This window comes from Hylobates moloch, unplaced genomic scaffold, assembly GCF_009828535.3.
Source record: "Hylobates moloch isolate HMO894 unplaced genomic scaffold, HMol_V3 SCAFFOLD_11, whole genome shotgun sequence".
NCBI classification, from domain to species: domain Eukaryota; kingdom Metazoa; phylum Chordata; class Mammalia; order Primates; family Hylobatidae; genus Hylobates; species Hylobates moloch.
The window spans coordinates 47733927-47753600 of record NW_026652286.1 but is presented as its reverse complement, the minus strand read 5'-3'; the positions used below and the strand labels follow the sequence as shown (position 1 = coordinate 47753600).

The following is a 19674-nucleotide window of genomic DNA, read 5'->3' as shown; positions in this document are numbered from 1 at the left end:
TCAGAAGGAGAGAAAAGAGGCCTGCCCACAGTCATACAGCCAGTCGGTAACAGAGCACAGTCCTCCCTACCCACCTTCTGTGTGCCTCTGGCTGCCGCTCCATCACCCAGAGAACCCAGAAGCTTGAAGCTACCTAGGGTGAGTGCAGGGGTTTACTGGCCACCCCTCCTCTCCAGCATGGAGAGGGAGGACCTGGGACATCCAGGGTGCAAGATGACGGGTCTTATAGGAGAAGGGACTGGAGCTGGTGGCTTTTTTTGTGCTGTCACTCAAGGTCAGAGGAATAAAAACCTTGCTGTTCTCTTTTTTTCCCTACATTTCCTTTGATAATGTTTGAGTGACATTACAACAGAGAACAGAGACCTCAGAAACCATTCTCCTCCAGCCCTCTCTCCCATTTCACTGATGAGCAGACAGAAGCCAAGGAGCAGGAGGCTTGCAGAGGTCTTGCAGCAGGAGGGCAGATTGCTGTGCCAGAGTCTGGTCTCCTCTTCTGCGTTGCCTGCTTTGACTTACAGCCTGATATGGGTTGGATTTGCAGGAGTCTGGGAAGGCTCTGCAGATATGTTCAACAAACACCTCCAGGAAGTCCTCTCAGAGCACAGCACCTCCTGCTGGGCTCCGTAATGTTGGCCCTGCCCTTTGGGCTCAGCAGAACTCCAAGTGTTGGTCAGCAGGGATGTTGAACTTAAGTTTGTGGGCCTCAAAGAGGTTGCACAGCTCTTTGATATAGCGCTGGTGCAGCTGGTTCACCTCCTCCTCCGAGGGATGCAGTGTCTTCTGTACCTCGATGGGCTTCCCCACTGCAAGGCATAGAGGTGTGCAGTGGCCTAGGGTAGGCAAGGGGCCCTTGGGACAGGTACCCACCCCCATGGTTCATCCCTGCAGAAAAGTGCTCTTACTGCCATTCCTTCCAACCCTAATCTCAGGTAATGAATGAATTTTAAGACATTAGGGCAACTCCAAGATTCTGATATAATAACAACGGCTGGATTTCTTTCGTTCTTTTTTTTTTTTTTTTTTTTTTTTGAGGCAGAGTCTTGCTCTGTAGCCCAGGCTGGAGTGCAGTGGCTCAATCTCAGCTCACTGCAACCTCCGCCTCCTGCGTCCCAGTTCAAGCAATTCTCCTGCCTCCGCCTTCCGAGTAGCTGGGATTACAGGCATGCGCCACCATGCCCAGCTAATTTTTGTATTTTTAGTAGAGACAGGGTTTCACAACATTGGACAGGCTGGTCTTGAATTCCTGACCTTGTGATCTGCCCGCCTCAGCCTCCCAAAGTGCTGGGATTACAAGTGTGAGCCACCACGCGCAGCCAACAGCTGGATTTCAATGTGTCAGGCAATGCACTAGGTGCTTTACATGAAATACTCCCTTTTATCCTATGGGTATAAAAACCCGTCATTCCTATTTGACAGATGAGTCAACGAGGCTCAGAGAGGTTGCCTGACTTGTTCAAGGTCACATAGCCAGGAAGAACCACTGTCAGGTTTTAGACCCCAGGGATGTGCCCTTTACCTTCAGGCTATATGATTTGGGGAGTCCAAGATGCCATGAATGGAAGCGGCTATATTTCTAAGATGGGGTGAGTTCATAGCCCAGGCAGCTCTTCTTTCCCCTCTACCCCTCCACGCTGACCTGCAGTGGCTTCTCTCATCCCGGGAAGAATCAGGAAGGACCTAACTCATCCCTGTCTCTGGTTCTGCCTGGCTGGGAAGGCAGTTCCTCTGTCCTCTCTTCTGGCAATGGCTTGGAGGCAGCAGAAGTACTAAAATTCATGAAAATATTGCTACACAACACAGTGGAGGTCATGATGTAGGGGTTTACCAAGTCTGCTCAATTAGCAAGTGGATGGATGGAGATGAGATGAATGGACTTCTCTCTATAAAGTCTGTCGGAGGCCAGGCGTGGTGGCTCATGCCTGTAATCCCAGTACTTTGGGAGGCTGAGCCTGGGGGATCACTTGAGGTCAGGAGTTTGAGACCAGCCTGGCCAACATGGTGAAACTCTGTCTCTACTAAAAATACAAAAATTACCCAGGCGTGGTGGCACGCACCTGTAATCCCAGCTACTCTGGAGGTTGAGGCAGGAGAATCGCTTGAACTTGGGAGGTGGAGGTTGCAGTGAGCTGAGCTCATGCCACTGCACTCCAATCTGGGCAACAGGACTCTGTCTCAAAAAAAAAAAAAAAAAAAAAGAATTAAACCCTCCTTCTCTGGCATTGTAAAAAGTCAGAATGATCTTAATAAAAACCTCAACTTTGTTATTCAAAAACAGTGCGATATTTTGGAAGTTACTTAACTTCTCCGAGCCCCAGTTTACCATCAATGAAATGGGGATAGTAACTCCTGTCTTGAAGGTATGGCCAGGTGTGGTGGCTCATGCCTGTAATTCCAGCACTTTGGGAGGCTGAGGCAGGCGGATCACTTGAGGTCAGGAGTTTGAGACCAGCCTGGCCAACATGGTGAAACCCCATCTCTACTAAAAATACAAAAATTAGCTGAGTGTTGTGGCGAGTGACTGTAGTCCCAGCTACTCAGGAGGCTGAGGCATGAGAATCTCTTGAACCCAGGAGGCGGAGGTTGCAGTGAGCCGAGATTGTGCCATTGCACTCCAGGCTGAGCGAGAAGAGTGAAACTCTTAAAAAAAAAAAAAAAATCCTGCCTTGAAGGTTGTTAGGATAAGCTGAGTTGCTTCATGTAGGGCAGCTAGTGTAGTGCCTGGCACAGAGCAGCTGCTCAGCAATTGGTCGCAACTATTGCTCTTGGCACCTCTGCTATAGTTCCTATCCCAGACTGTCTTCTATTCTATCTGCTTGTGTGTGTATGGTTCCCAGTCTAGAATGTGAGCCCCATTAGGGCAGGAATAAATCTGGCTCATTTCCATGTCCCCTTGCAGCACACAACCTGCCCTGTCCCTGTAGCCTCCTCCCTCCCAGCCTAGTCCTGGACTTACCCACAGTGGTGATGGGCCGGCGGTAGGGTATGAAACCAAAGCTGTACTGGAAGACACCACGGCCATGAAAGAGTGGGAGGGAGATGCCCATGATCTTCTGCAACCGATTCTGGATACAGCGCAACCAGGAGCCAGAAGAGTTGGGAATCTGGTCAAATAGGTCATTCTCCCCGAAGGAGAAGATTGGCACCAGGGGTGCCCTGGAGACAAATAGAGGAAAGAGGGCATGTGGGACGCCCCAGAGAAGGCACAAGCTGAAAGGCCCTTTAGCTTCCTGCAGAGACTCAGTGACCAAGAAATGGAGCAGAGGTCAGCCACCTGGGCTGGAAGTGGAGGCCTGGGTTATCTCCCAGATCTTCACAGCCCCATTCTCTGACCTTGGGCAGGTCCCTTGCAGGGCCACAACTTCCCAGGTGCACCATGAGAGGTAGACCAGAATGCTTCAGAGAGTCCTCCCAGATATAAAAATCTGCATTGTTTTTCCTAGAAAAATATCTCCCACCTCAGCTGGCTCATGTTTCTCAAGGATGCTTCACCCCAAGGAGGGAGAACAGCTCTGAAATGTACCCCAAATATCACTCTTCTAGATACCATAGGTCTCAGATCAAGCGCCAGCTTTGTGGAATATGTTCATTGCCACCTAGTTTCTTAGATCACTGAGTCTCCGTTGTGGAAACTTTTCTAGGTATTTGGGCATGAGACACCAAAATATAATCTTCATTGTGAATGGACTGAAAACCTCTACCAAAATAGAATCTGCATTCGTCTCTGCCGTCTTCCCACCAAAATAAAATCCTTGCCAATTGCCAACTGAACCCAGAGTGCTCTTCCCAGCGGCTTGATACCCGTGTGTCAGGGCGAGCCTGATGAAGCCCTTTCGGTTCCGCAGTAACAGCGTGAAGGATCCAGGCCTGGCATCCAGGGCCTCCTGGGCACCCCCTACAATGATGCCCAGCAAGTTTCCACCACCCTTCCTGTTCAGAATGTGAGCAGCGCTCTCCTTTTCTGATGTGACCAACCCTGGGGAAAGAGAAAAGTGGGTCAGGTATGGAGTGAGGGAGCAGGGGCTATGAAAGTACATGTAGCCCATAAAGAGATCACCAGCAATGCCTACTGAGGCCTGGGGTTTTCCCCCACTGCCCCCCATTCCAGCTAGGAGCTCCCTGAGTCCTCTCCCTCTTCCCAACCCCCTGATGGACTCAGCGCCCAGCATGGTGCTGTAGGAAGTGCTTCTTTGGGCCTAGCCTCCTTCTCCTACTGCACACGCTCTTGGAAGAAGTACAGAACTATTGGCAACCCTTCTGAAAATTTGTTACCTTCCTGAGCTGCTCAGGGGTAGAAAGACTCACCTGCCGACATGATGTAATCTCTGAAGAAGGGGACCCGGAACCACAAGGTCAGCATCATCAGATGAGGGCGGATACCCGGGAAGATCGAAGAGAAGCCCGTGCTCTCAGTGCACAGGTTGGCAAAGGCTCCGACTGCCAGGACTCCATGGGGGTGGAAGCCCGCAATGTAGTTCCGAGAGGGGTCCAGCTCAGCAGTCTTGACCAGCTGCAGGGACGGCAACCTGCTGAGCACACACAGGCCAGAGTGGGGCCTGTGTGCCAACCCTGACTCTGCCACTCACTGGTGTGACCTTGGGAAGCCCCCCCTCTGAGCCTCCAGGTCTTCATTCATATGTCTGACCACCCTGGGTTCTTACGAAGATTCAGATATGGTGTGTGTGTAACAGCACCTGGAGATACCACGGTGCTGGCTGTGCCACAGACTTGATGCTGGCTTGGGACAAACTGCTCCCCTCTCCTACAGGCTCCTCATTTGTAAAGTGGCAATAGAGTATTTGGACCTGTCCCTGCTACCTCCTAGGGCTACTGAGAAACTCAGGTATGATGGTGCCTAGAATTATTTATACCAACACCACCTGGACAGGATATAACATGAAGACACCAAAAGGCCACCTGGGGGCACTGCCATGCTGAAACAGCCCCATTTTAAGAAAAACAATGTTCCAGCCAGGCGCAGTGGCTCACGCCTGTAATCCCAGCACTTTGGGAGGCCAAGGCAGGTGAGTCACCTGAGGTCAGGAGTTTGAGACCAGCCTGGCCAACATGGTGAAACCCCATCTCTACTAAAAATACAAAAATTAGCTGAGCGTGGTGGTGGGTACCTGTAATCCCAGCTACTAGGGAGGCTGAGGCAGGAGAATTGCTTGAACCCTGGTGGCAGAGGTTGCAGTGGGCCGAGATCACGCCATTGCACTCCAGCCTGGGCAACAGAGTAAGACTCAAAAAAAAAAAAAAAAATCAATGTTCCTCATATCCATGAGACATCTACGGATTCAAACAACCTCAGATATAAAGTATTCAGAAAGAAATAGATTGTTGCACCTGTAGTGAATATGTAAAGACTTTTTTCCATTATCAGTATTCCCTAAACAACATTCCATACCATTTCCATTGTATTAGGTGTCATAGGTATTCTAGAGATGGGTTACTCTATATGGGAGGATGTGCATAAGTTATAGGCAAATATTACATCATTTTATATGAGGGACATGAGCATCAGTGGATTTTGGTATCTGCGGGGGTCCTGGAACCAATCCCTGATGGATGTCTCGGGGCAAAAAATTGGCACTTCAGATGTGGGAATGAGGCTTTGTAGGCCATCTGAGGAGCGAGTCCTGTTGGGTAGACATGGGGGGGCAGCTCTGGCCCCGTTTATCCGTATGCATGATGCATGGCACCCTGTGGCTCTCTGCTTCCCCTCGCCAGGCCTTCGTTGCCCCTTGGCCACTCTCTTTCCCCAGCCATCGCAGCAACAGGTCTGGCCAGGCCTGCAGCATGAGAGTGTAGCAGCGTCCAACGGACGTTGTAGATTGTGTGAGAGACAGCTGCTGTCATTAGCAGCTTCTAGGTGAAGTGGAGTGAAGGTGAAAGGGGAGCAAACTCGGTTAACAAATGCTGCTCCTGGCCAGTTACTGGACGGGCTGTGCCAAGCAGCTAAATCTGCAAAGACTATCGCTGTGGGTGGTGATTGTAAGGAACTGGGGGGGGGGGGGCACCCTTTTCAGCGCCTTGTGTCTGGAAGACCCGGCCATCAGAGTCCAAGGGTCCCCAGGGTCTCTGGCCCAATCCCGCATATCTCATCGGGAGGCTCCCTGATAGGACTGCCCAGGCCCTGCAATGTGTACTCCCTCAGGTCAGAGGCCAGCCTTTCCCCTCTGGCACAGCTTTGCCGGTGTAAAAATTCTTCCTGTCATCAAGATGCAGCTGGTGACTCCCTGAGGGTTCTTGTTACTCCCTTTGGGGAGCAGCAGAGGCCTGGCTGCCCTCAGAGCAGACTGGAGATGTCTATAGGGCCTGAAGCCTGTCTGCCCCATCCAGGCTGAATAGCTCCACATTCTCCTGTCCTTGACCTGGACATGGGTTCTGCAATTTATTTATTTATTTATTTATGAGACAGAGTCTCACTCTGTTGCCCAGGCTGGAGTGCAGTGGCATGATCTCAGCTCACTGCAACCTCCGCCTCCCAGGTTCAAACAATTCTTATGCCTCAGCCTCCCCAACAGCTTAGATTACAGGTACATGCCACCACACTTGGCTAATTTTTGTATTTTTTAGTAGAGACAGGGTGTTTCACCATGTTGCCCAGGCTGGTCTCAAACTCCTGGCCTCATGTGATCTGCCCACCTTAGCCTCCCAAAGTATTGGCATGAGCCACCATGCCTGGCCTGGTGGTGTTTCTTTAAAAACCTATCTAGCTCAATGCATGGAAACACTTGCTTATAAATTTTCATTCGCTGCTAGTGGGAGGGTAATTTTGCACCTCCATAAAGGCAATTTGACAATATCTACCAAAACCAAAAAATATAACTGATCTTTTAGCCCAGCAACTCCACTGCTGAGGAATTTAGCCTACAGAATTTCTCACACTTGTGCAAAATGACACCTGAACAAGGTTATTCACGGAAGCATCAGGTTTTGGTGATATCAAAAATTTGTCATCCACTTATAATGACCATCAGCAGGGCCTATTTAGACAATTTGTGAAACATCCACACAATGGACCATTGTGTCACCATAGAGAAGTACAGCAGCTTTTTCTGTCCTGATAGGGAAAAAGGGCCATGGCAGCTTGTTAACTGAAAAAGCAAGGGGCGGGACAATGCATGGAGAGTGTTGCAACTGTGCAGAGAAGGGAAAATACATTTGCTTTATATGGATACACCAAACACTGGTAGTCATTGTTGCCTCTGAGGACAGGAACTGGGGAGATAGGACATGATGTGGAATGAGGACTTTTCACACCTACCCTTTGGTCTGTTTTTGAATTTTTTTTTTTTTTTTTGAGAGAGTCTCACTCTGTCGCCCAGGCTGGAGTGCAATGGCGTGATCTCAGCTCACTGCAACCTCTGCCTCCTGGGTTTAAGCAATTCTCCTGCCTCAGCCTCCTGAGTAGCTGGGATGACAGGCCCCTGCCACAATGCCCAGCTAATTTTTGTTTTTTTAGTAGAGACGGGGTTTCACCATGTTGGCCAGGCTGCTCTTTAACTCCTGACCTCAGGTGATCTGCCCACCTCGGCCTCCCAAAGTGCTGGGATTATAGGCTTGCATCACCGCGCCCGGCCACAAATGCTTTTTTATTAAGGGCATAATCATTCATGCATACATGAATTTGTTTACTTATTTATTTAAAGTAGGTAATACCTTTTGTTCAAAATTCAAAAAAGTTGGCCAGGCGTGGTGGCTCACGCCTGTAATCCCAGCACTTTGGGAGGCCGAGGTGGGCAGATCACCTGAGGTCAGGAGTTAGAGACCAGCCTGGCCAACATGGTGAAACCCCATCTCTACTAAAAATACCAAAAATTAGCTGGGCGTAGTGGCGGTGGCTGTAATTCCAGCACTTTGGGAGGCTAAGGTGGGTGGATCACCTGAGGTCAGGAGTTGGAGACCAGCCTGGCCAACATGGTGAAACCCTACCTCTACTAAAAATACCAAAAATTAGCTGGTTGTAGTGGCGGGCGCCTGTAATCCCAGCTACTCAGGAGGCTGAGACAGGAGAATCGCTTGAACCTGGGAGGCGGAGGTTGCAGTGAGCCGAGATCGCGCCATTGCACTCCAGCCTGGGCAACAAGAGCAAAAAATTCTGTCTCAAAAAAAAAAAAAAAAGCATTTGTGCATAGAGAAATACCCTGGTGAGTGGAAGGGCCTGTGTCTAGGTCACTGAGCCAATATTAGAATGAGCATCTATGTGCACGTATCTATTGTGGTCCCACAGAGCATGCACTTGGATACATGCACATAGATGCATGTGCTAATACTGGCTCAGTGACCTAGACACAGGCCCTCCCACAGTGCAGGCACTTGGATACTGAGGTGTGGTATCTTTCTGTGCTAACCTCTTCCATCTGTCCCCTGGACCCAAATCTACCACAACATCCCTGTGAAGATTACAGACCATGTGTCTGATGCATCTGTGTCCCCAGTGCAGGCCTGGAACAGAAGAGTTGCTCTGGAAAGGATATGGCATGAAGGAAGGAAGGAATGAGCCCGGTGGATGAGGCTGGTGCAGCCTCAGAAGGAAAGCTCCCTGACCCCAATCCTATCCTGGCACGTCACCAGGGTTCCACTAGTGGGAAAAAGAACCTTGAGTCAGGAGACCCAGGTTCTGCCGCTGGCTCGTCACATGACCATTGCCAAGCCCCTGTCCCCTCCGTGGCTCAATTATTTCTGTCCCACAGGACACTGATAACGCCTCCCTGGCAGGGTTGCTACTGGGTTCAAAGCAGGTAAACAAAGAAGAGGGGAGGTTCATGAAGTGCTGTGGTCTGTCTCCCTCCCTCAGTTCTCTTAGGTGAGGGGAGTGTGACTAAGCAAAGATAGCTGGCTGTCTGGGGAAAATCCTGCCTGGGTGCATGCCCTGGCCGGCTAGGTGAGCAGTAGGCAGTGGGGCCTGGAGAAGGGCACAGCCAGGTTACTAGGCTCTGGGGGTGCTATTGCTTTTAGTTGATATAATTTATATACCATAAAATGTATCTGTTTTAAGTATGAAATTCAGGGTTTCAGTATATTTAAAAGGTGTGGGATAGGTGTGGTGGCTCACACCTCTAATCTCAGCATTTTGGGAGGCCAAGAAGCCTGGCAACACAGTGAGACTCCATCTCTACAAACATTTTTTTAAAAGTTGTGGTGGTGCATGTCTGTAGTCCAAGCTACTTGGGAGGCTGAGGCAGGAGGATTGCTTGAGCCCAGGAATGAGGCTGCAGTGAACTATGATTGAACCACTACACTCCAGCCTGGATTGTAGAGAGAGACCCCACCTTCTTTCTTTCTTTCTTTCTTTCTTTCTTTCTTTCTTTCTTTCTTTCTTTCTTTCTTTCTTTCTTTCTTTTTTTCTTTCTTAGATAGGGTCTTACTCTGTCACCCAGACGGGAGTACAGTGGCACAATCTTGGCTCACCGCAACCTCCGCCTCCCGGGCTCAAGCAATCCTCCTGCCTCAGCCTCCTGAGTACCTGGGATTACAGGTGCATGCCACTACTGCCAGGCTAATTTTTATATTTTTAATGGAGATGGGGTTTCACCATGTTGGCCAGGCTGGTCTTGAGCTCTTGACCTCAAATGATCCATCCCCTTCGGCCTCCCAAAGTGCTGGGATCACAGGTATGAGCCATCGCACCTGGCCAAGATCCCGTCTTTAAAAAAAAAAAAAAAGGGTGTGTTACCTATCTAATTCCAGAGCATTTTCAACACTCCAAAATAAACTCATAGCCATTAGAAGTCACTCCCCCTCTCCCCAGCCCCTGGAACCACGAATTTACTTTCTGTCTCTATGGATTTGCCTGTTCCAGACATTTCACGTAAATGGAATCATACAATATGTGGCTTTTGTGTCTGGTTTCCTTCATTTAGCATGGTTGGAGGTTACCTATGTTATGGTGTGTATCCGTACTTCATTCCTTGCTGTGACTGTATATTATTCCATTTTATGGATATTCTACATTTTGGTTGTCCATTCATCAGTCAAGGACATTTGAGTGGTTTCACCCTTGAGCCATTACAGATAATGTGGCCTTGAGCACTGTGTACAAGTCTTGGTATGAAAATGTTTTCAATTCTTCGGCAGCGGGTACAGGGGCGCTACTTTTAACCCCAAGACGCTCTTCAGTCCCTGCCTAAATGATCACAGCACCACATAGGGCTCTCCGGGAGAGGGCATCTGGACCTTGAGTGGGAGGGAGGACAGCGGGGGGCTGCTGTGTCTCTACCGTGTCTGCTGTCCATTCCCATTTCTCCACAAATGATCTTGTGCCCCCTCACAGCCGTGAGCCAAGTGAAGAGCCTCAAGAACCCAGATTCTTTATGGTTCACAAAGCAGCCATGCTGTTAGCTTGTTTAGTGTTCAACCTGGCCCTAGGGAGGCTGGCTGGAGTATGATAGGCACCATATGACAGTCCAGCAAACCGAGCTGCGGCGACCTGCCCTAAGCCACACAATTGGCTCTGAGTTCTGCCACCTCCTGCAGAAAGCATCAGAGAGAGAAAGAGAGAGAGCAAAGTGAGCCAGAAAGCCTTTGTTCCAGACCCAGGGAAATATCCTGCCACTCAGGACTGTCTTTGGGACCTTTCACTTGCTAGTCAGACTTGGAAGGTCCAGGGTTCTCTTGACTCCCTTCTCCCAGGAGAAAGCGGCTCCCGCATCAACAACCTGCCTTGCACTGCTCCAGGGCCTGGTGTGGGGAGAGCCTGTTCATGGCCTATTTATGTGCTTAGATTAGTTGGCAGGTTAAAAATGCTGGGCATGCAGGGTCTGATTCAGTAGGTCTGATCTGGCCTTGGGCATCTGATTTGTGATAGATTTCCTAGGGGATTTGGTTACACATCAAAATTCCAAAATCCCCTTTCAGGTTCAGGCGGTTAGGTGTGTGTGTGTGTGTGTGTGTGTGCGCGCGTGCATGCGCGTGTAGGGACTAGGGTGCTTCCCTGTCTCCCCCCACCCAGCTCAGATGGATGGAAAGGCTTAGATATTCTCCTTGGCCCTGGCTGTAACTCCCTGTGGCCCTGGGTAGGGCTTTGGCCTCCCCAGTCCTCTCTGTTGATAAGTTATCAGCTGTTCCTCGACCCACCATAGTCACACACTCATTTCACAGACAAGCATCGATACCCACGGACACATCCCCTCAATTCTAACATGCACACTCTCCCTGCCCACTTTAAACATTTTGAAATTAAGATGCACCTTTCAATTCTAATTGGAAGACTTTTTCTCTTAGTGGTGCATGAAATACTGGCATATTTTACCATTGAGGATATCTTAGAGTTGAAGAAATACATTAGGTGCCAGGCCCTGAGAGCTGGAAAGAGTGCCAGAGGTGGTAAACACTCCCAGTACCTACCAGGCCCCAGGCACCTTGTGTACACCAACTTGCCTCACCCTCCGTCAACCATGTGAGGGGAGGGTTATATCATTGCCCTCATTTAACAGATGAGGAGATTGAGACACAAGGTTCATTAACTAGTTCTAGGTCATACAGCTAGTATAGACTCAAAGCCAGGGTTTGAACCCAGGAGCCTGGCTCTGTGTGCGTAACCAGGAGGCTCTGCCACCCTGTAGGAGTCCTAAGAAAAGGGGATTCATGGGGTAAGAGGGTGCACTCCAAGTAAGAGCGCCAGCGCAAGCGACATGGCTCATGCCTAGACAACTCGGATGGCAAAGGGAGGACAGGCAGGTGAGGGGTGGGTGGGGTGCAGGGACTGGAAGGCTGCAGCAAAAATAGACTTTAAGAGCCATGGGAGTCACCGTCACTGTTGTGTTTCACTCATTTTATGAGGACTATTCCAGCTGCAGTGTGGTGGATGGACTGCAGGGGGCATTGGCAGAAGTAGAGCCAAGATAAAGAGATACGTGTGGTCAGGACTTAGGGCCGGCGGAGGAGAAACGAGTCCGGCTGGAGGAGTTTAGGAGGCAGAGCCCAGGCCTTAGAGCAGTGGTTCTTCACTGGGGCAAGTGTGTGCCCCCAGCCCCTCCCCCTCACCCAGCAGATGCCATTTGGTAATGTCTATAAATGTTTTTGGTTGTCACAATAGGGAGGGATAGTGCTACTGGCATTGAGTGGGTAGATGCCAGGGGTACAGACAGCCCCCACAACATAGAATAATACAGCCCCAAATGTCAATGGTGCCCAGGTGGACAAAGCTACCTGGAGAGCTACCTGGCTGCGGGGTGCAGTGAACCAGAATAGGGTCCCTGCAAGGCAGCCTTGGGGCTAAGGGAACCGCTGTGCTCTATGCCAGTTCTCCCTGCCCATGGCAGAGGTAGGACTCCTGGGAGGGTCCTGGAGATGGACCCCAGCTCCATACAAGAAGACCTCCCAGGCAGGGCCTTCCTATAACCAAGGAGGCCATCTCAGGAGGAAGCACGCATCCTAGATTGTGTAAACTGGGGTTTCTGTCCTGGGTGAAAGCTGGCCACCTGAGTCCCAGTGACTTGGGTTAAGAGAACCCAGTGTACTGAGAGGTGGTGGGTAGGAGGTCAGGCACTAAGGCCCTAGAGACACCTGGCAGGCTGCAGAAGACCTGAGGCTTTGTCACAGGTGTGTGTGGGTGGGGTCAGGGAGGTGGCCTGCACGCTGCCCCAAACCTGGCTCTGACTGACAGGCATGGTGCAGGCAGCATTTCCTGACAGCTGGTCACAGCCCTGGCCATAGCCCTTGGTGCCTAAGGCCTTGGCCCGTGGAGACAGTGTTTGCTCCGCATGACAAAATCTTCAGCGCCTGGGTGGGTCTTCAGTATCAGGTGGGAACAGCTCCTCCTACAAAAAACATTGCCTGACGCTCCACCACTAGCTCTTTGGGAAACTGACCGGGTGACTTTAGAAAGTTCCGAGGCCCAGGAAAGGTTTCTGAATTTTTCTTGAAATTCCATCACCAGGCGCTAGTTCATAAAAGCACAGTAAGAACTTTAAAATCAGGCCGGAACCAGACTTGGGAGGGCCGAGGCGGGCGGATCCAGGTCAGAAATCGACCACGGCGAAACCTGACTAAAAAATAAAAAAATAGCCGGGGTGGTAAAAAAAAAGAACTTTAAAATCACTGGACGGCCACATGTATATGGCAGAGGAGCATGGAGGTTTGTGAATGTTGGGGGAGCTCAGCAGAGCTGGGGCTCCCTACTTTCTGCTCACCCCATGATCCCTGCAGGGCCTGAGCAATAAAGGTGTATGGGAGGGTGGGAGGGTCTATGGAAAGAGAGTCTGCAGGCCACAGCTCCACCCCACAGGCCCAGCTTAGGACATAGTCAAAATGAACATCATCTCGCCCTCTGCTGGCCACTCAGTGGCATTGTCACCCTTGGCAGATGGTGCTGCAAAGGGCCTGCGGTGAGCAATGATCCTCGGGGAAAAAAAAAAAAACAGTGCACAGGGCCGGGTGCAGTGTCTGACACCTGTAATTCCAGCACTTTGGGAGGCCAAGACAGGCGGTCAGGAGTTCGAGACCAGCCTGGCCAACATGGTGAAATCCCGTCTCTACTAAAAAAAATACAAATCAACTGAGAGAGGTGGCAGGTGCCTGTAATCCCAGCTACTCAGGAGGCTGAGGCAGGAGAATCGCTTGAACCTGGGAGGTGGAGGTTGCAGTGAGCTGAGATCACGCCACTGCATTCCAGACTGGGCAACAAAAGTGAAACCCCATCTCGAAAAAAACAAAAGCAAAACAAACAAACAAAAAGATGCACATAGAATTTCTGCAAATCGAGGCCTGTGTCCCACCAGTGTCAACAGTACTAAGGTTGAGATATCCTCCTCACGAGCCATCTGGCTGCTGAAGGAGCAGGAAGGACGGATGTTGATAGGGTAGGCGCAGAGCTGCCTCAGCATTTCTGCCAGACCTGCGACTGGAAATGCTCCAGGTGCAAAAAGGGCCCGATGCTGTCCTTTGAGGCCGTTGGGCTGGCTGAAGACACCCCGGGAGAACTTTCAGGTGAGCAGTCCCAGTCCTGCAGAATGGCCTTCAGGGGCCTCCACCCTCTGACCTGAGGGCCTCCCCAGCGTGCTCTGCAGGCCTGCCTTCTGCTTTAGCCATGCTGAATGTCAGGCTGTGGCTCAAAACTCACCCTGCGGCAAGTGTCTGGGCCTATGCTTGTGTGTTTGCCTTTTCAGGCTGCTTTTTTCCCCCCAGTGAGCTTGGGATTCAGCTCAAGAGTGGGAAGTGAGACCAGAGCCAGAACCTCTGAAGCTCTCCTGGAGGCCAGAGCCTGCTTCAGGTTTTCTTTGGCTTGGTCCCTGATGTCACACACACGTCCCCAGGCTGGCCACAGCACACTTTCCCAGGGAAACTCTGACCTTCCTGGCACAGAAGAGGAAGCCCAGGCTAGACAGAGGAGAGGCAGGAAAGGGAGGTGAATCTCAAAGTGCAGAGGTCCTGGGGTGGGGGTGAGGACTCCGCCTCTGACACGTCCATGATTGCTCCCAGAACTCAGCAAGCCCTAAGTTTCTTTGCTGACAAGACCCAGGAGGGGGCCCTGCAGGAAACACATATGAGGGGCAGGGGAGGGCCCCCATCCTGAGCCCCCCAGGCTAGACCATGTTCTGCCTTACCACATCTACCACCCTTCGTGAGCACGGCAGTCTCTGCCAGCCGCTGCCCGCTCTCTGCCCAGCACCCCCGTTGCCCTTTGCCCTGGAGGCCCTGCTCACTGCGGTGCTGGAGGCTCCTGCATTCCAGTTGTGGCTCAGCCTTTGCTAGTCCTTCTTGGGCCCCTGGACTCTCAGAAGGGAGCAAGGCAGGAACCCCAGCCACCCTGCGTTCCCATAATTCAGACAAGTTGCTTAACTTTCGTGGGCTTGTTTCCTCTACCCCTCCCCCTCTGCAAGCTGGAGACCTTGTTTCTGATGGGACAGGAAGAGGTAGGGTTCCCAGGCGGGGTGGGAGAAGTTACGTAGGTGTGGAGGTCAGAGCAGCAGGGCTCGGGCTCTCAGAGTCCTCCCCAGACTCGAGGTCACTAACACACTTCCTCAGAGTCCCACTGCCAGGGTAAAATAATACTAGCTACCTGTTTACTGAAATGCTACAAAATGCTAGCTGGGGGCAGTGGCTCACGCCTGTAATCCTAGCACTTTGGGAGGCTGAGGTGGGCAGATCACCTAAGGTTGGGAGTTCGAGACCAGCCTGACCAAGATGGTGAAACCCCATCTCTACTAAAAATACAAAAATTAGCCAGGCATGGTGGCCGGCACCTGTAGTCCCAGCTACACGGGAGGCTGAGGTAGGAGAATTGCTTGAACCTGGGAGGCGGAGGTTGCAATGAGCTGAGATCGCGCCATTACACTCCAGCCTGGGTAACAGAGCAAGACTCCATCTCAAAAAAAAAAAAGAAAAGAAAACCTATAAAGTGCTTTACTTGCTTTGTCTCATTGAATCTACACAACCCAGTGAGGCATGTGGCATTATCCCCATTTTACATATGAGGAAACTGAGGCTCAGAGAGACCAACTTACCTATGATCATACAGCTGGTATGGTATGGGGCAGACTTGGGATCAGAATCTAGTCTGCCTATCTCCACGGGCCATATCTTACCCCTTTCTTCTCTCCTGCTTCCAGAGGAGGGCCAACTGCCCCTGCCTGTCCCTTCTCTGCATCCCCACTGCCTTCCCCATCCTATCCAATCTGGCCAATAAACCATCACTGCCTGGCTGCGTAGATCAAGGCTTCAAATTGCCCGGGATTCCGTTGAAGGAGCCGAAAGATCTGCTCACTCAAATCCATGGATCTGCTCTGCTCTGGACACACCTTCAAGTCCAGGGCCTGGCGTCCACAATGACCACAAGGTAACAGGAGTCGGAAAGCCAGAGATTTGAAGGCATGCAGAGGAGGAGGAATCAGTCTACTTACTAGATACATGGGGAGACTGAGCCTCAGAACAGGACAAAGCTTTGCCCAAAGATATACCACATGCCAGAGTTAGGAGCAGGGTAGGATCTGAGAAAAATTCAGGGCTCTCTCCCCTGTTCCTTTGCCCACAGTCAGTGTACACACTTGGAAATCTGTAAAAGAACTTGCTGTGTGACCTTGGTGACATTTCCTCCTTCTCTGGGTGTCAGCCTCCTCTTCTGGTGAATGTTAAGTGTGAGGCTAGATGGTCCTTAGAACCTGTAAGTTTATCACCTTCACTCCCAAGCCTGGGCTGCTGATGGGTTTGTGCCTTTAAGATACATAGGCATGCCTCACACCATATACCCCACAGAACTCCTTCAAACGCTGGACATTCATCAATCCACATATTGGCCCCGCATCCCTGCAGATGCGAAACCAGGATCGGAGAGAAGCTGGACTCTTCTCCAGGTCACATAGTAGCAGAAGCCCTAGCTCCTGCCTCCCAGCCCAGTACCCTCCTCAATGCATGCAGGGCCATATTCTCCCGTGGAGATATGGGCACTCTGGCCCTGACCACACCCCAGCCAACTCCCTCCGCTACCCCAACTAGCCTCAATACTCACCGAGATGGGGAAATAGTCCTTCATGTACTTCCATATAGTCCAACACCTGATGGCCTGGACGTGCCGGCCCCCCTGCCGTGGCTTATCTCGGTCCAGGTACCACCAGGCTGCATACAGGACAGCGAGGAGCCAGAATCTTGTAAACAGGAGGACTATGAAGCCCACAGTGCAGATCTCGGCTGGGGAGGGAAGAAGGAGCTGTCAGGGACAAGGGTCTGAGAGGAAGGCAGGTGAGATTGCTCAGACTGAACTCTGCCCATAGGCCCGGCACTAGCAGCACTGTCCTGTCCAATCCTCGGCCCCAGGAGGAAGACAGCAGCTTCCAGGGCATTCAAGGAGGAGACAAAGGCCCCGAGAGGGACTGCGGCCAGCCCAGTGTCACTAGGGGCATGCGTTGAGCCTAGGTAGGCCTAATTCCAAAGCTCACTTTCTCCCACTGCACGAGGCTGCCTGATTCACTCCATCCCCTGCCTGTCCACCCTTCTCCCCAGGAGAGTTGTTTGTACTCACCAAGTGCTCAATCAATGGGGACAACTGGTTGGATAAACTGTTCTAGTTTCCATCTTTTGGGATCTCAGAGCAAAGGGAGACCCTTTCCTGCTCTCTTTCTGTTCATCCTCTGCCCCATTTTCCCAGAGATAAATCCAGCCTGGTGCCTCCCACTATTCAAGCCCTTCATGACTTCCCCATAACTTCGGGGACAGTCCAAGCAGCTCAGCCTGGCCTCCAGGAGCCCCAGAGCTGGCCCTCTCCCTCCCGCTCCTGCCTCTTGTCTGTGGACACTCTGAACTACGCAGTGTTCCCAAACCCTGCTGAGCTCTGATTCCTTTGTCTTCAGTGACCAGTGACATTTGTTGTTGAAAGAAGGAGGGAGGGAGGAAGAGGCCAGCCCCTGGCTGCCCCGTAATCAGGGGCGCATCAGGACTAAGACCGGGCCTTGTGTGGAATTCCCCTCTGACTCCTGGTTTCTCAGCCCTTACCGGAGGCAAATCCTTGATTGTTTTTTTTATTTTATTTTATTTTATTTTTTATTTTTTTATTTTATTTTTTTTTTTTGAGACGGAGTCTCGCTCTGTCGCCCAGGCTGGAGTGCAGTGGCGCAATCTCGGCTCACTGCAAGCTCTGTCTCCTGGGTTCACGCCATTCTCCTGCCTCAGCCTCTCCGAGTAGCTGGGACTACAGGCGCCCGCCACCACGCCCGGCTAATTTTTTTGTATTTTTAGTAGAGACGGGGTTTCACCGTGGTCTCGATCTCCTGACCTCGTGATCCGCCCGCCTCGGCCTCCCAAAGTGCTGGGATTACAAGCGTGAGCCACCGCGCCCGGCCAATCCTTGATTGTTTGGCTCATCTGTGCAAAGGGGGTATACAGCGATGTGTAAAATGTCTAAAAACCCTTAGAACAGAGATGCAGGTCAACCAGAAGGGATGCTAGGGCAGGGTCCTGGAGGGCCTGCTTTGCCAAGGGGGAGTTTTTTAGCTACAGAATTGTGGGGGAGTTTCTGAGGAAGTACGTGTGCGTGTGTGTGTGTGAGTGTGTGCGTGAGAGAGAAAGAGAGAGAGGAACAGAGAGAGAGAGAAACAGAGAGAGAGAGACATGGCTACTGAGCAATGTGTTCAGAGTGTGTCAACATTTTAACAACCAGGAGAGTGGTATCTGTGTACAGGCTGAACCTCAGCCCTGGAGGCAGCAGTTCCTACCCTGTCTTGTGCCAGCAGATGAAAGGAAAAATCCCACGGATTCCCAGTCATTCTCCCTTCCCAAGCCACAGATCCAGGCCCTCCTAGAAAATATTGCCTTCGGCAGAGCTGTTGTTTGGGCAAGGGCGATCTCTCTGGCCACAGATCAGTGGTGGGGTGGGTAAGGGGCCATGCTCATGCCCTCCAGTGTGAGCCCAGCCCAGGGTCCAGGCCAGGTCTGTGCCGAGCAGAGGTCAGCACATTTCTTCATTTCCTTCACAATAGCCCTGCAAGGCCAGCATTGTTGTCTCCATTCTGCATATGGTGAAGTCGAGGCTTGGAGAGGTCAGGCATGGGCTGGCTAAAGTCACGCAACTGGTCAGTTGCCCAGCTGAGTCTGACTCCGGGTTTCCTGGTACCCAGCATGCCCACTCCACAGTCCACTCTCAGCCTGCACCTTCTCCCCGCCCTCCTGTTCTTTCCCTGTTTCTCTCACTTACCCTACTACCAGCCACAGTTTCCTCCTCCCTGAGTGCACAGAAGGAAATCCCTCCTCTCTGAGCAGGCTGCAGAGCCCAGAACTCTGCCATCATCGCCCAGAGGCTTTCCCACACCACCTGGCAGCCTGCAGATTGGTCTCCATCCAAGTGCCAAAGGAGAACCCACAGTGCAATCCAGGAAGAGTAAGTAACCTGCCCAGAGCAGTGGACGGTGACTTCTACCCCATTCCACCCCCAAGAAGCCTCTGGGCAGGCCCAGGAGTTCTCTCTGGGCAGGGGCTCTGAGCACAACAAAGCCCCCTTTAGGATAAATGTCTTCCCACCATCAATGTGCTGTGTGCACCTGGTGTGGCTGCTCTGCCCCACCTGAGTGCGGTGGTCTCCCGTCCCACAGTGCAGCCCAACTTACCCAGTGCCAAGAAGGAGAAGACAAACTGTAGGACAGCAAGTGTCTGCAGCCTGCGCTCCCACGGCACAAACAAGGGCGCGAACTCTACCATGCTGGCGGGTCAGCCTGGCTCCCGCAGGTTCTGTGAGCTCTGCTGTGGTCTGAGGCACCCACAGGTTTTTGTTCCTGCCCCAGGTGGTAGAAGCTGGCAGGGAGAGTGCCACACCCAGCCCAGCCCAGCCCCAAGGTCTCCTTGCCCCTGCTGAGGCAGGAACTTCTATCCTACAAGAAACCTTTGAATCTACTTGCTGGAGCCTGGCTAAGGAAGGAGGAAGAGAAGGGGTTGTTTAGCCTTTATCAACCTTCTCAGGCAACGCCTTATCTGCATGGCTACCTTTCCCTGATTGCTTAAATCTTGTCCTTCCTATAACTAGGCAGGTGAAGCCCCAAGCATATGCAATCTCGCCTCCTTCCCACCTATTTGATGACCTGGCCCCAAGGTCAATGGATAGGACGACTATTGGTGGTCCACCCTTCAGGTATCACCCTTCCACAAAACTGCCCTTGGCAAGTTCCCTGGTGACCTCCATGTTGTTAAATCCAGTAATCAATTCTCAGATCTCATCCTGACCTATTGGCAGCATTAGATACAGTTGAT

At 51.5% G+C, this 19674-nt stretch overlaps 1 protein-coding gene across 1 annotated transcript; it reads right to left on the bottom strand.

The window, feature by feature from the left end:
* Positions 1–648: 648 nt before the first annotated feature.
* On the bottom strand, positions 649–19128 carry MOGAT2 (monoacylglycerol O-acyltransferase 2). The gene is made up of 6 exons (XM_032168096.1): positions 19038–19128; positions 16451–16629; positions 4303–4507; positions 3799–3973; positions 2954–3153; positions 649–803 (listed from the first exon to the last, which is right to left on the bottom strand). Exons 1-6 carry the CDS (start codon positions 19126–19128, stop codon positions 649–651), a joined length of 1005 nt encoding a protein of 334 aa, XP_032023987.1.
* Positions 19129–19674: the final 546 nt, after the last annotated feature.

Coding starts and splice junctions, on each gene's coding strand:
- MOGAT2 (XM_032168096.1), bottom strand. CDS start 19,128: ATGGTAGAGTTCGCGCCCTTGTTTGTGCCGTGGGAGCGCAGGCTGCAG. Junction 3,974..4,302: donor AGATTACATCATGTCGGCAG/GTGAGTCTTTCT, acceptor CTCTTTCCCCAG/GGTTGGTCACATCAGAAAAG. Junction 804..2,953: donor CCGGCCCATCACCACTGTGG/GTAAGTCCAGGA, acceptor TATGCCTTGCAG/TGGGGAAGCCCATCGAGGTA.